The sequence below is a fragment of the Podarcis tiliguerta genome (assembly GCF_965153285.1).
Source record: "Podarcis tiliguerta genome assembly, chromosome: 5".
NCBI classification, from domain to species: Eukaryota; Metazoa; Chordata; class Lepidosauria; order Squamata; family Lacertidae; genus Podarcis; species Podarcis tiliguerta.
Genome location: NC_139538.1, coordinates 39,304,111 through 39,320,201, shown reverse-complemented (window position 1 = coordinate 39,320,201; position 16,091 = coordinate 39,304,111). Strand labels below are relative to the sequence as shown.

The window sequence follows — 16,091 nt, the reverse complement described above, 5'->3', positions numbered from 1 at the left end:
ACTGAGCTAGGTGGACCAGTGATCTGGCTCAGTGTAAGGCAGCTTCCTGCATAAAACCTCCCCCGGCATAATTGCCGAGAAAGGAAGACAGAAGAATCAAATGTGGCCAACGATATGAAGAGGAGGTAGGAGCTGAGCACCCTTTGGTTTCTTGAGAGTTGCAAGAGGGGACTCTGCTGCGAGGGAGCACTCAGTCATGGCACCTGCCTCACTGCAAAAGTCCCAGTGGAGTGCCAGCCCCTGCATGGTGTTTTTGAACCCCAAGTTCACAATCCCACTGACAATGGAAGACTTCCAGCACTGTCTCCCACTCAGTTCTTGACCTTTCCATGCATGGCCAATAAGGGATTATTTCTCAAGCTTCCTACGATTAGAATGTGCGCTTATTCCAAAGTTTCCCAAGAGGGTCCTGCGATGATGAAATGCATTTCAAATATTGTGCAGAATGTCGGTGAGAATGCAGTACCTACACTCTCTCGGGCCCACGGTATCCCAGCAGACTTACCTGTTTGTGTGGATGCCAGTGATTTCTGGGAAAGACAGGTCTAGAAGTCTCTTTTCTGACTCATCTAGGAAGCAGATCCCTTTCCAATTAATTGCCACTATGAAATGGTTCTTGGGCAGACTTGGCCCTGTAAACACAATTTTTTAAAAAGGTAGTGTGGCGACCTTTTCTTACCTCAGATATTCCTCCCCTCTGTACCCTCACCCACACAAAAGGGGTTGTCATTACCTGAAAATTTGGTGACCTCAAAGAATCTAGAAAAGAGCAGAGGCCACTGAAAGCGGGCAAAATCCACCAGCTGCTCCTTCACATTCTGAGGGGAAAGTCGGTCCTGGGTATAAGGGGCCTGCAACATAGAGATGGAGAGGTGAGTAAGTCTGCTCCCTTCCAGATTTCCCTTCAGTGACAACCATCTCTCTTCTGTGTCTATGCAGACTTTTATGGGGAAAACCCTCAAAGCTCCATTCAAGCCCACAGATTTAGAAATACTTTAAAATCCTTTGAAGTGGCAGAGCTGTCTTTAAGTACCTCCAAACTGCCAAAGGCTAGACGTGAGCTGTCTCCTTTTTACTTAGCAACAGCCCCATATACAAATAAGACTGGGAAAACAGGTACTGACGATGCACTTCTGTTCTCAAAAGGAATTGCAGATGTGCGGGAACATGGATATTTCCATGGGCATGCATGTCACCACTGCTCTTAGAGACTCTGGGACACTTGACCGCCTGATCATGGAATGTGGACCGAGTGTAGATTCCCAAGCGGACCCATGCCCAATCCATATTTCAGTCTGGAAGGTATGGATCAAGTGAGTCCAGTTTGGAATTCATGTTTGCTGAATTCCTCCAAATGCTCTGCAACACATATGGGATTTCCTGGTGCAGATCCACCGAGGATAAAATACTGAAAGACGACCGTCAGTTCTCCCCAAGTGTTTCAAAGACTGTTCACTTCAGCTGCTATTGCCACCAACGCAGAGGGGGAAGGGCAAAGGGAAAGAGAAAAGCTGCAGGAGAACAGAAGAGGTAAGTGGGAAATCAGCAGCAGTAGCAGCAGCGAATGCTCAGTGAAGTGAAAGAAACAGGGTGCACCATTAGCAATCCATCACCCCTGTCAGGCCCATACACAATTTGTCAACTTGGTGAAATCTCTCAATTGTCATAAATTCATTCAGTGGGACACCCTGCTCAACCCTCCTTAGTAAACCATAGGGGGGAAATATATTGGTCCTCTTTTCCTTTGCCACATTCCTCTAGGACACTTATTTTCTGTTCCAGAAGAAAGCACAGAAGGACAAATGCATTATAAAACAAAGTTATGTAAAGCAGAAGCTATGGGTTATGTTAGTCCCAGTATGTACCGCTGGGTGTTCTTACCTTAGCGTGAGCATATGTGATGAGGCTCACCCACTTCTCCTTGGATTTAGACTTCAGCAGCTTTGCTGGGATACACTCCTGGAGCATGTTCTGAACCAACTCATTTTGGATGGACTCTCCAAACTGGACGTAGCAATATTTGGCTCCTATCTCCACCAAGTCCTCCTCCTATGACAATTAATCAGGTTTGGTGATTTGCTAGAAGAGGCTTTAACCTAATGTCAGTCATTGCCCAGACTAGACAAATTAGATAATCATCTTCTCCCAAGCAGGTTTGATCCAGAGGTTTGTATAGCACACATATACAGAAGAATGAATTGCACTAATGGCATTGAATAGAATATTGAAACAGTAAGGAAAGATCCATTTTGTCAAAGAAATGCCGCTGGGAAGACTGGTTATGTATACCCAAATCAATCCATTTCCCAAAGTGCCTTTGGACTCCATGTATTAGTGAATTAAAAACCTACCTTCTCACAGCGGTATTCTCCATATCGAATGCCACGGATGATTTGATGATAGATGAGCTCAGTGCTGACAGGATCTTCCTTAGAGTTGTGCCAGGGAGTGAAGACCTCTTTCCTGAAGTACAGACGCCAGGGAGTGTGGCGTTCATGGCCACCCTTCTCCTTTTCCATTTGTTCACACTGGGAAATGGCATCCATTATGTGTTCCCGTTCGCCACCAAGCGACCAAGCCTAACAACATCAAAATCACCCATTTCAAAGATAACTAAGGTTGTTTTCCTTAATGGATAGTCTAATAATCTCGGGAAAATGCCCCCAAGTCATCTCATGTAAGGGGATAAGTTGTGAGTGAAAATTACACAGTAAGTTATATTTCACCAGGATAATTAACTAGCAGCATGGTGTAAGGCAGCCGTCTCCCCATATGCCCAGACCCTACAATCACCATCTGATACCCTTCCTCCTGCGCCTCCTGCACAAGAGGTACAGAAGGCCTTTTCTGAGGTGGCTTGTGGAATGCTGTCCCCAGGGAGGTTCGCCTGGCACCTTCACTATACAGTGGTACCTCAGGTTAAGAACTTAATTTGTTCCAGAGGTTCGTTCTTAACCTGAAACTGTTCTTAACCTGAGGTACCACTTTAGCTAATGGGGCCTCCTGCTGCTGCTGTGCTGCCGCCGCCGCACGATTTCTGTTCTCATCTTGAAGCAAAGTTCTTAACCTAAGATACTATTTCTGGGTTAGTGGAGTCTGTAACCTGAAGTGTATGTAACCCCAAGTACCACTGTATATATCTTTAGGTGCCAGACAAAAATGTTCCTCTTCAACCAGGCCTTTGGCTGAATAACATTCTACAGCCTTTTAAATGTGTTTGTGGGATGCAGGGCTATTGTTTTGTTGTTTCTGTTTTAACCAGTGCTTTTTTTCTGGGGATACTCCAGAGTACGCCAGTACCAGCAGTTTTTTTCCTAGAAGAAGAGCACTTGTTTTAGCTATTTATTTGTGTTTCCATTTTCTTATCCTGAGATTTTTTGATGAAGAGCAGTATATAGATCTAATAAAAAAACAACAACTTGGTACCCTCCTACAATTCCTATCAGTCCCAGGCCAGTGTATGGTAATGCCAGGATGGGAAGGTGGTTTCATTTTATGCCCTTCTAGGGTATTGTTGAGGTCAGGGCAGGGACTTGATACAAACACTATTCCTAAAAAAAAAGCCTTGTGTAGAACTTTGTAGATAGACACATTTGTAGATATTCAAACATGAGGTATAAATGCATACCAAAACCAGCACATTTATTCCACTGTATTTTGAGACCCAGATGATTGCTAGAAGATAACAGGCCATTCCTTACTTGAGTATCCACGGTAGGTTGATATAAATGGGCTTGTTCTTTAAAAAGAATGTCATGTAGACTTTTTGCCCATGCAGACTGAATTTGCACATGTGACTATTTATGTGAATCTGCTACCAGGAGCACAAAATCTACAGGCTGCATGCAATGGGCTACTTATCATAGGGATGTTGGCCATTTTGATCTCATAGTATGACTTTCACATGACCAGGATAATCACAAGCGCATTCAATCTACGTCGGTATATGTGTGTGTTTGTGTAAACTCTGGCCACATTAAAAAGCCCAAAACGCAAACTGGTCTTCAGCTCTAAAAGCACACCTTACTTGCTGCAATTACTGTATTTTTCGCCCTATAGGATGCACTTTTTCCCCTCCAAAAATGGAGGGGAAATGTGTGTGCGTCCTATGGGGAGAATGCAGGCTTTCGCTGAAGCCTGGAGAGCGAGAGGGGTCGGTGCGCACTGACCCCTCTCGCTCTCCAGGCTTCAGGAAGCTATCCGCAAGCCGTGGGAGAGCTGCCTGCATCCTGAAGCCTGGGGGCGCGCTGACCTCAGCGCCCCCCAGGCTTTGGGCTTCGCGCAGCTCTCTGCAAGCCATGGGAGGGCTGCGCGAAGTCGCGCAGCTCTCCCACGGCTTGCGGAGAGCTGCCTGTTCTGGGGGCTGGGATTGGGGGAAGCTCGGGCTTCCCCCGCCCCAGCCAAGCGCCGGGGGGGGGGAAATAAATTTTCCCCCTTTATTTCCCCCCCCCCCAAAAAAAACTATGTGCGCCCTATGGGCCGGTGCGCCCTATGGGCCGAAAAATACAGTATGTGGGAAGATGGCAAACAATCAGGCTTAGAATATGGGAAATTGCATTTTCACATGTGAAGAGTTGGGCTACACTGATGGCAAAGAGCCCTCTCCCCCCCCCCACCCCACCACCCACACACAAAACGTAACTGAAATTTAAAAGAGTTGTGTAGATGCCCCCCTCGCCCTAATGCATTTAGGCAGATTTCACCCCACATGCAATGTTCTTTCACCTTGTCATACAAAGCAATATAGAGAGAGAAACCAAATGTATCCTTCAGGTTAGTTTTCTCAGCAACACGCTGGCAAATTTCCTTTGCAATGGAGGCTGAATCTGCCGAGACTGTGATGCTGCTGCCATTCATCAGGGTCACACTAAGTGTAATCGGCTTCTTGTTCTTTGTTGCCTGAAAGCCAAAGAAACACAGGGGCAGAGTCGCACAGCAACTTTCTCCACACTTGCTCTATATTGCAGCTATAATGAGAATCCCAAATCGTTATACAAATATTCACCTTTCAGATAAAGGGGAGAAACCTGACTCTTCTAGATGCTATTAGACGAAAGTAATTACCTATGTAGTAACATTCAGGCTTCTTCTACTAAGCCCTTTAATACTGCAGACACATTGCTTCTCTGCAATTAACTGGAAGTGTTTAATAATGAAAGTTCGGCACACCACTTAATCCAGCAGTGCTCTTGCTTGTGGCCAGCAAAGATCCTTTCCAATATTAATTTTTTAAAAATCTTCCCCATGATCCTGGATATAGGATTAGTAATATATACTGCCTTAATTGTCCCTTGAATAGCTTATCTTAACTGCCTTCATTGTTCTTGCAGGTGGAGTTGGGGTTTAATTACAAGTATTCATTTTAAGAGCAAAGTATCAGTGCTGAATTTCACAATAAAAACTGAGATTCTACATAGCAAGATAGCATATTCACCAGAAATGCACTTCCTCATGGCCAAACTCCAAGGACAAAAAGAGAATAAACGAATACTTAAAGACTCGCCACTCCTGCCACAGGAATGGAAATTGGTACTGGGACAACCAAAAGAGGCTGTTCAGTGGCTGGGGAGCATGCGGGGGGGGGGGCGGCATGAGACTCAGCAGTATTTTGCCTATCCACACTAGGCAGGTTGTTGCTGCAATAGCGTTTTATTGCAAAAATTATATGTTTTTGCCATCTATCAGAACTGGAAAAACAAGCAAGGGAGACAAGAAACAAACCATCTACTGCAACAATCTGCCAATGGAATCCACTGCTTCCAAACTGGACACTTTCTGTGACAAAGCCACACTCTCCTCACTCACTTTTTAACGTGCATCTGTATGACATCATGAACAAGACAGGTCTCCCTCTCAAATTTTCCTTGTTCCGCCTTTCACATCTCCCCCCAAAGCTCAGAAAAAAAACTTTTTAAAAAGCCCTGAATTCAATAGTTGCCCTATTCCCGCAAGTGCAGATGCCTATTGTGCTGCTGTTCCAGCTGATTAGACTGCTCTGGTCATTTCTTAGCTTGCACTCTGTCCCGTTCCTTCTGTATCATCTGTCCCTCATCAGTAGGAATCAAAACTATCACTTTAGCCTTTGTCTAAAGAGTAAGTGAACACAAGGAATCAATTCCAGACAGACTGGTGCAGAAAGCAGTAAAACGCACAGACCCCTTAAGGAGGTTAACTGCCTTCTGTTACAACCCAGCAAGATTAATCAGTGTGAGAAAAGGATAAAATGATGGTTACCTGCAGCTCCAGCCAACTAGGTGGGTCAGATCGTGTTCCATTCATATATGTGCGCTTCAGTCTTTCAGCACAGTATGGGACATATAATGTTGGTCCACCCTGGATGAAATTCAGTAGGTACTGGAAGTATAAAGCAGACCACAGTATTAGAAAGCAAAGAATATCCCCAAATCCTTATTAACCATCTAATACAGGTATGTAGAACCTGTGAAAATATTTACTCATGGTTTACACCTCTTCTCTTTCTGGGTTTTGAATATCATTTCCCAAACAACATGATATTCTTTGATACTCCTTGACCTCAAGGGAAGTGACATTTTTTTTCTAGGGTTGTTAATGTGAAAGGAGGAATTTCTACCTACCCTACAATTATGCACTGCTACCTTCACTGCCACAACCACCATCTCCACTGCCTCCTCCTCATTCATCCCCTCTTCTGTGGTTGCCAGGAAAGAATCCCCAAGATGGCACCAGGATCCAGGAGTGCCAGCTTGGCCCTGTGACCATGGGTGCCTGGGGGCTGGGGCCATGGGTGTCATGCAACGTGCATGGCCCTGGCACCGAAATTTGTGGATGCCCGGGCCTTCATGGGGAATTTTGTGGGTACTTGGGCACCCAGGGCCCCAGGGAGTTGGCACCTATGCCAGGAACTTAGAGTTGCCAATGAGGTTATTTTAGGGTAACAGCATCTCAAGATGGTGAAGGGGTGGAAGGAGACAGAGTGGGGGGAGAGAAGAGAAGAGAAGAGAAGAGAAAAGAAGAGAGGAGAGGAGGAGGTGGGGAGGCACCATGAGGGTGAGGGCAGCGGAAGGTGGTGGTGGTGGTGAGGGGCAGTAGCTGTGGGCTTTTGTCTTAGGCAGTTTCCCCTCTCTATGCACACCTATCACAGACACAATCCTGTACATTCTTGATATTCTAGATTCCAACATACTGTAAAAAAAACCAACCCCGCGCAATAACTACCTTCACAAACTTGTCTGAAGGACAGAAGGAACTAAGACAGAGAGACAGCAGAATCCAACCTCTCAGATAACTGGTTTGGTTTTTATTCTCACTGAGTTGCTTGCAGATCTGACAGTAAATTTCATCCCTGTGAAAGAAGACTAATTAGCAAAATAATCCTCATCCCCAATGACAGACTTTTTGCTAAACAGATCCTTGTACAATTTCCCTGCTACAAGTGGGTGTACTTGAAGCCTGTTTGATTACATTGTGCTTTTTGTTTTGTAATAAATGCTGCACCTAGGTACCTTATGCTCAATCTGGTAGAGATCTACACAATTTTTAATACGTTTTTCTAAGGGCTATATGCAGGACTGGCTCAACACATTTTGCTGCCTGAGGCAAAGGCCCTCTATCCCACATATGAGCCCTACCTATGCTACACTTCTGCTTCATTCTGGTTCTTTCAAGAATGCTTAATTCAGGGGTTCCCAATGTGGCACCCATAGGCCTTGCAGAGGGCTTTCCTGGCACCCACAGGGTCCTTGCTCCCACCCCTCTCCTTGCTGAAATTAGGCTGGAAAGAAGCATCCTATTGCCACCAATTAAAAAAAGCTGGTGTTCTGCATGTGGTGCCCATCTCAGTTTGCAAATGGCCACAGACCCACAAATGTTGGCCTAGTTAATATACCAGATATACAGAATGTTAAAAAATGGATGAAGTTAAGATGAACCCAGACTTTTCTTGCGGGTCATTTGGATGTAATCTGTACAGTGGTACCTCTAGTTACAAACTTAATTCGTTTTGGAGGTCCGTTCTTAACATGAAACTGTTTTTAAGTACAGGCGTGCTTTCGCTAATGGGGCCTCTTGCTGCCGCTGCACACGATTTCCATTCTCATCCTGGGGCAAAGTTCTCAACTCGAGGTAACTCTTCCAGGTTAGCGGAGTTTGTAACCTGAAGCGTTTGTAAGCTGAGGTGTTTGTAACTTGAGGTACCACTGTAATCTGAAAATGTAAGCTGCCCCTTAATATATAATACCTGATGGCAGGACGCTGGATAGCATTGCCAATAATGAAGTGCACTTTCTCAAGGTTAGACATAGGTCCCTCAGACACAGTGCTTTCCTCCCGAAACATATCTTCCCCATTGCTCAGCTGGTTGGCCACCTAAAATGAAGCAGGAAACCATTTTCCTCCTCTTGCCTGAAAGGTCATTTTCAAAAATACACTTAATTCTGGGATAGGAAATTGTTACATATAACTGATAACGTTCTCTTCTATGGAACCATCCCCTTGCCTCTACATTCACACACGAATCTCCTATATATACTTAATTTTAATTTTATTCACATATAGGAGCATAGGAAGTTGTCTTAGACTATCAGTCCATCTGGCTCAGTCTTGTGTCTGCACTGACTGACAGCAACTCTCCAGAGTTTCAGACTGGGCCTTCCCATCCCTACCTGGAGGTGTCCAGGATTGAACCTGGGGCCATCAAAAACAGATGCTCTGCCACGGAGCTATGGTACTTACCCTGATTTTACTTTGCCATTTATATACGTCTCAATTAGCCATGTTCTTTGGGCAGTTCACACATTGAATCATCAATTGAAAACAACCAAATACAGAAGCAAGCACCAAAACAAAAAGTAGCACAAAAACATACAAAACCAATAGAACGTCACTAAAGCATAGCAAGGGGGGAAACACATGAGTTTTAAAAACTAAAATACATTCAATCTTAATTATTAAATGACCTGAAAGGGAAAGAAGGGGGCTTAACCAGCCACTGGAGAGATCCTAATGCAAGCGATTGATGAGTCTTTCTGGGGAGAGCATTTCATGACCAGGGTGCCACCACTTAAAAAGTCCTCTCTTTAATAGAATTGTAGAGTTGGAAAGGATCACCAGGGTCATGTAGCCCAACTCCAGGCAATGCAGGAATCTTTTGCCCAATGTGGGGCTTGAACCAGATTAAGAGCCATGTGCTTTACCAACTGAGCTACCCCAGCTGACATAATCTGACTCACTTCACTAGACAGGGGAACCCGGTTAAGGGCCTCTGATGAAGATCATATGGAAGGAAGTGATCCTACCTCCAAGCCATTCAGGAATTTAAAGATTCAATTCAATGTTCAGTGAATGACTGAAGATTCAGGATAGACAAAATAAAGTGCTTCTTTACACAGTGCATTGTTAAACTAGAGGCAGTGATGACCACCAACTTGGATGGCTTTAAGAGGATTAGACAAATTCATGGATATAGCTATCAATGGCTACTAGCTGCATTCAGTATGCTTCTGAATACCAGTTTCTGGAAACTGCAAGAAGTGCTATTGGGCTCAGGTTCTGTTGTGAGCTTCTCATACGCATCTGGCTGGTCACTGTGAGAACAAGATGCTAAACTAGATGGGCCCTTGTTTGCTCTCACAGGACTTGTTTTACATTCTTAATTCTTAATTCAAACTGATGCACTATGAATGTTTATTTGGAAGTAAATCCATCTGTCCCGTCATATTTATTGCTGATCAGAGGATCAGCACCAACAAAATGTGTTTGGTGGGACTTGGTCCTGAATAGGATTGCAGCCTTCATTTCCTTTAATTCTTGAGACATAATCCTCCCACCCCCTACTGCAGGGGTCAGCAAACTTTTTCAGCAGGGGGCCAGTCCATTGTCCCTCAGACCTTTGGGGAGCCAGACTATATTTCAGGGGGGAAATGAACAAATTCCTATGCCCCCAAAAATAACCCAGAGATGCATTTTAAATAAAAGCACATGTTCTACTCATGTAAAAACACCAGGCAGATCCAGCAAATAATCCAGAGATGCATTTTAAATAAAAGGACACATTCTACTCATGTAAAAACATGCTGATTCCCGGACCATCCGCAGGCCGGATTCTGCCCCCGGGCCTTAGTTTGCCTACTGTCTTTGTGCCTTTTTTTTTTAATTAAATGAGGAATTTAATGAGGAAGGACTTCATTAAAGAGGTCTAGAAGGTTCGAAACAGAAGATGGGACTATCACAGTTGCAAAGCTCTGCATCACATCATCATCTACTGCAGCAGTTCAGAGCTGATTTTGCAGTTTTGTCACAATCATGGCTCTGCCTTCCATGCTAGTCCTGTTAGACAATGTAGATCAGCAACACTTGGGACAGGAACCACCTGTTAAATATGTGGCTTGCAGATGATCTACAGCAGAGTGTCAATCACTCACAAAAGTCTTTTTTTAATAACTTTTTTTTTGCTTTAAACAGGTACATATAAATATAAACAACCAAAATTACAAAGGAAAATTCCTTAATAGTAATGAAAAAAAAAACACTTTAAAAACTACAAAAAATATTGAAGTACATGACACAGAACATCAGCAACTATGGGAAAGATAAAAGAAAAGAAAAAAGAAAAATAGAAAAAAGAAAAAGAAAGATGAGCACATCTAATGTACACTTCTGTCAAGCTCACAACAGATCATTATTCTTATCAATTATCTCTATCTGTATTCCAAAGGAATCCCTCATCTTGGCATCAGGGGACATTTCTCTATGCGGTATCATTCTAAACATAGCCAGATCTTTCTTGCTGAGTCCTTGTCCCCTAAATAATTATTTAAACATTCCCATTCTTCTTTCACCATTTTTTTAGGTTTATCTCTTATTGCATCTGTCATCTTTGCGAGCTCCAAGTACTCGCACAATTTGACTGCCCATTCCTCTTTAGTGGGTGTATTTTTATCTTTCCACTGTTTTGCCACTATAACCCTTGCTGCTGACGTTGCATACATAAATAGCCTAGTTTTGTTTTTGGGAATATTATCTGAAACCATTCCTAGTAAAAATTCTTCCGGTTTCTTGCTAAATGTAGTTTTTATCAATCTCTTCATCTCTTCATAAATCATGTTCCAAAATCTTTGTATCTCTAGACGGGACCACCACATATGGTAGTATGTTCCTATCTTTGTGCCTTCTTTATAATGTTCAGCAAGGGGGTTGGGGTTCTTTTTGTCTTTTGAGTTCTGTGCAAGCAACCAAATTGTCCTACTCTTACAAACATTTCTTTTTTCATTTAACATCAAGTCTGGTCACTTGACTCAAAGCACCAGCTCCCCTTGCTTTCAGAATGGACATGTTTTCATATGCAATTTTTCTATTAAATTACTGTTGCTCAGAGTACTTATTATTAAACAATGTAGTTCAATCCCAGGGCTTTCCCCCCAGCTGGAACTCATCAGAACTCAGTTCCGGCACCTCTCAGGTGGACACTATTGCTATTTTAAGAGAACAAGGGAGGCATTCGTGGTGAGTTCTGGCACCTCTTTTTCTGTAAAAACAGCACTGTTCAAATCCAATGTCAAAACATAGCCTACCTTTCCAGTCAGCTTGGAGTTGCGTTTTAGTTTCACAGATGAAATGACATTGGAGAACTTGTCCTTCCTGTTGTCCCTCTAAGACAGAAATGTTCATTATGAACTTTGATCCTCAAAATTCAGTGGCAACTGATAAATTAAGGGAAAATATTCTCTACAGTCTCAAGCACTGTTTCCTAAGAACTTTCCAGTCAAGTAGTACATGCAGGAATTCTGATGCAAAATAAGAATGATTTGTTGTCCACAGTATATGTTATACTGGTGATTCTAGATTCCACAGTATGAAAGACACACGTGGATGACATATCAGACTATTGCAAACTTTCGGATTTAACAAGTTCTTCATAAGGCACAGGTAATCACACAAAGAAGTGGAGAGAAAAGATGCTATGGGAGCATGTGGAGCTTTTAGGCATGCATAGGACAGCCAGGCTCCAATAAATTCACCAGCAAATCACCTGGAATCAAAAATACTTTCTAGAATGTTGGTAGACTTTCATATTAAACATTTGGTTGAAGAAAACACTTTGAGGAGCAGAGCCAGATTGTTCTCCAGCTTAGCCAAGGATTTTCTGAAACCACTTTTTCTGAAACCCTAACTCTGCTTTCACTGTAGTCAGAAGCGAGACAAGGGTCTTGCCAAGTACTTTGCAGATTTTTATTTTAAAAAAAGAATCACACACTAGACTATCTCCCCCTCCCAGCACTATAAATCATGTCCTGAGTAATGTAAATGGAATGTAGGACTTTCTTTTCACACAACAGAGTACTAATGAACTATGACCCAGTTTTCTTCCAAACCAAAATGGGTTACAATTAACAATGGTCCAATCATAGACAACTAGCCTGTCCTCATTAATTATACCAATTCAAGTCTGCAAGGACTAATTGCAGGAAATTAACAATTAAGCCCCAGAATCCAGCTACAACATGGAACAACCATCTGCAAAATTCCTTTCATCTTGGCCAATCAAACGCAGACCCCCTGGTCCATACACACTGTACCAGTTATATTAATATAGCACTTAATGACCCTCTTGGCTTTGCATCTCTATGATGGCTGCAAAATCAGGATAATTATCAAGCATCTCATAGATGGCAATTCTTGGTGAGTGTGTTACTGGCAGGAGTTGCATGGATTTGAATTAGGAGATTTGGCTCTAGTCTACAGCTGCCTGGTGCGTTGCACCTACATGAAGGCCATTTAGCATCTCCACATTCTGGGTAGACATCCCAATCATCTAGGTGGGTCATCGGATCCTCTAGGAAAGGAAGAACTGTAAGAGATTTCCACTTTCTTATTAGGTCATCCATGAGCAATATGGTTTTCCCAAGCAATGGTGTGTGCCTGTATCCTTTGGTTGCTTTTCAGTCCTGCCTCCTAGTTTCTCCTTTGGTCTGGACTTACTCTCCATCCCTGCTCTCCCAGCTCACCTCAGGCTGCTCCCCACAGCCCAGCCGTGACAGCCCCACATACAGCTTGGGAGTTTGGGGAGGTCTGCTTCAGTTCTTGAATGTAGCAAATTAAAATGCAGACTTCTAGCCTCCAGTTATCAAGGTCAAGCTCAACATGCGTCTGTAACTTAGCATGCTTTTTCTGTTTTATAAAACAGTTGTGAGAGTCCCTCAGTCCAGGTCAGGATTGCAGCACTTGGGAGATGGGAGGTGAAAGGTCATCCTTCCTGCACACTGACTTCCCCCCTCTGAGATCTTTTCCCTCCCCAAAGATGCCACTGCAAATACAGTAGTACCTTTGGGGGCAAATAACAATTTTCTGGGTAATTTTCTGGGGGAGAACAGCACAGGCGAAAAGGTTAAGATGCAAATACTTCAAAGGTAGTGGTCTAATTTTCAGAAGATTATAGCTGTGAAAAACAATGCCTTCCTCTTACCACATCAGGACTGTAGTTGCCTGTGGGCTGCAGCTGGTTTTTCTTGCCAAAGGTATCATAGATCTGAGTCACTTCAGAGTTGCTCTTGCTGTTGGTGTTTTTTCCTAGCTCTGGTAAGTCACCCATGAACTGCAATATGGTGGTCCAAACGGCTAGAGATGCCTAATACGGATAGGACACACAATGAGATAATTTTGCATAGTAATGGTAAATCTAACATGTCACATATTTTACCGATGCACTTAATTCCCACAGAAGTTTGTGAGGTTCTGTGTGCCTGTACTGAAACCATAACGACTTTGTGTTATAATCTGCAATAGTAGCAGTAGCTATGGCAGCAGCAGTTCAGTCAGTAGTTGGTACTGGTTTTTGCTTGTTAGTTTGCCCTGTGTTGAGACACAATATGACAGTTTCTTTTATGGAGGATTGTAAACAGATTCAGTAAACCTTAGTCAATCTTATAAACTTATTTTATTAAATCTGCATATGAATAAATACATATTCTCCATTTGTTTTTAGATAACGACTGCATAAAGCATTCCCTCCCACATGCGAGAGACGGTGGTATTTTTTAAAGTGCCTGTGTTTTAAAAAAAGTTCTTAAAAATTGCTTCCCAGTAAATTAGGGTTTTGCTTTTAACTGAACAAATATATTGTAAATCAATTAGTCTAGCAGTTGTATTGACTAAGGCTGCATACACACCATACATTTAAAGCATGTGCCTTCCCAAAGGATCCTGGCAACTATTGTTTGTTACGGGTGCTGGGAATTATAGTTCTGTGAGGGGTAAACTACAATTCCCAGGGCAATAAGGGGGAGAACATCCTTTAAATGTATGGTGTATACACAACCTAAATCTTGCATTCTAGCATCGGTGTTCTTTCTGTTTTATTTCTAGAACAGCATTTTGTGGCCTGCAGAAAACAAAGGGGGTAAAAGAATAAGATCTAGGGTGCTGCTAGTGTTGTCAGCAGAGCTTAAGCAGCACAGCGAAGAAGAGTTACACTACCAGAATATCATCCTTCTCCTCATGGTAGAGCAATGGGTGGCGCAGCGGCCGTCGAATGTGCGTATGTGTAGAGGAACCTTGGAAGTAAGTGGCTGCAAATTTTGGGAATGAATATTCTGCAAGACCACTCGTCTCCTCTTCCTCTTCCTCCAGCTCCATGGCCATCGGGATCATATCCAGGTCCACCTCGTTCAGCTTGTACATCTGTGTCTTTGTCTCTAAGTCCTGCAGGGCAAAGAATCACAGAAACATCAGTGCTTACTAGTCCTGATGGCTGCATTACCTCTGGGATCAGAGGCAGTGTTTGGAGAACATGAGTCAGAGAGCGTTGCTGCATTTGTGTCCTGACTGTGAGCTCCCCACATGCATCTGGTTGGCCACTGCAAGAACAGGATGCTGGGCTGGGCTAGATGGACCTCTGGTGTGACCCAGCAGGGCTCTTCTTATACAGAGGCTCCAGCAAGGCTGTTTGCTTGTCTGAGGCATTTGTACCCTGCCTTTTAGCAAAGACACTCTACAAAACTGTGTCAATGTCGGCTATTAATAAGCATCATTTTAAGGTGTGCGTAGTGGACACCTTCATAATAATAATAAATACTTTATTATTTATACCCCGCCCATCTGGCTGGGTTTCCCCAGCCACTCTGGGCGGCTTCCAACGAAGTATTAAAATACAGTGGTCTGTTAAACATTAAAAGTTTCCCTAAACAGGGCTGCCTTCAGATGTCTTATAAAAGTCTGGTAGTTGTTCTTCTCTTTGACATCTGGTGGGAGGGTGTTCCACAGGGCGCTGCCACTACTGAGAAGGCCCTCTGCCTGGTTCCCTGTAACTTGGCTTCTCGCAGCGAGGGAACCACCAGAAGACCCTCGGCACTGGACCGCAGTGTCTGGGCGGAACGATGGGGGTGGAGACGTTCCTTCAGGTATACTGGACCGAGGCCTTTTAGGGAATTAAAGGTCAGCACCAACACTTTGAATTGTGCTTGGAAACATACTGGGAGTCAATATCTGGGAGATAATATCTCCAGGTGGCCACTTCATATGCTGTTTTTCCCCTGGGGGTGAACAGGCCTATACAATACTGACTTTACAGCTGCTTACCTCAAAGCCCAGAGGAGCCTGTCCTTCTTGGCCTCCAATTAAAGAAGGTAAGAAACCAAATACTCTGTCCACCATTTCCTGGTCACTGATGACATCATATATTGCTTCATGTTTGTCGTCAACAGCTTCATATTTCCTTAGCTTCTCAGCGTCCTCTTCAAGCTGTTCCTGTGGGTAAGTTATATGAATCCATGTAGCCAGCACTAGGAACTTGCAGGAATGAAAATCTGTACACACACCAAATCCTCATAAGCACAAAGTGCAAGTTTGAATTTCCATGGCCAGGAGGACAAACAGGTTTACAAAGTAAGTTACTAGAATGCATATGGGAACACTCAAGAGCTGCTACTCCTGACCAGATATTTTCAAATGTTTCTAAATCTCATCTAATTCTGTAAGCACTCTACTCCTTAGAAGCCTAATTTCTGTCACCTAGTTTTAGATTTCCAGCGACAGGCACAGTAGTATCTTGGTAAAGCAGATCTAAGTAGTAGGTATCTGACCATATACAGTATATAATTATATACAATATACAATTA

General features: G+C 43.3%; 1 protein-coding gene across 5 annotated transcripts in view; it reads right to left on the bottom strand.

The window, feature by feature from the left end:
• Window positions 1-16,091, bottom strand: part of MYO7B (myosin VIIB) — a 66,659-nt gene that overhangs the window by 22,862 nt on the left and 27,706 nt on the right. For all 5 annotated transcript variants that reach the window (XM_083443145.1, XM_083443142.1, XM_083443144.1 and 2 more), the window contains 12 exons: window positions 15,553-15,720; window positions 14,452-14,676; window positions 13,442-13,603; window positions 11,550-11,627; window positions 8,219-8,346; window positions 7,198-7,324; window positions 6,235-6,354; window positions 4,726-4,899; window positions 2,352-2,579; window positions 1,882-2,049; window positions 734-851; window positions 506-632 (listed from right to left, as the gene is read on the bottom strand). In XM_083443145.1, coding sequence (XP_083299271.1) covers window positions 506-632; window positions 734-851; window positions 1,882-2,049; window positions 2,352-2,579; window positions 4,726-4,899; window positions 6,235-6,354; window positions 7,198-7,324; window positions 8,219-8,346; window positions 11,550-11,627; window positions 13,442-13,603; window positions 14,452-14,676; window positions 15,553-15,720 — 1,823 coding nt within the window. The remainder of the gene's footprint in view (window positions 1-505; window positions 633-733; window positions 852-1,881; window positions 2,050-2,351; window positions 2,580-4,725; window positions 4,900-6,234; window positions 6,355-7,197; window positions 7,325-8,218; window positions 8,347-11,549; window positions 11,628-13,441; window positions 13,604-14,451; window positions 14,677-15,552; window positions 15,721-16,091) is intronic.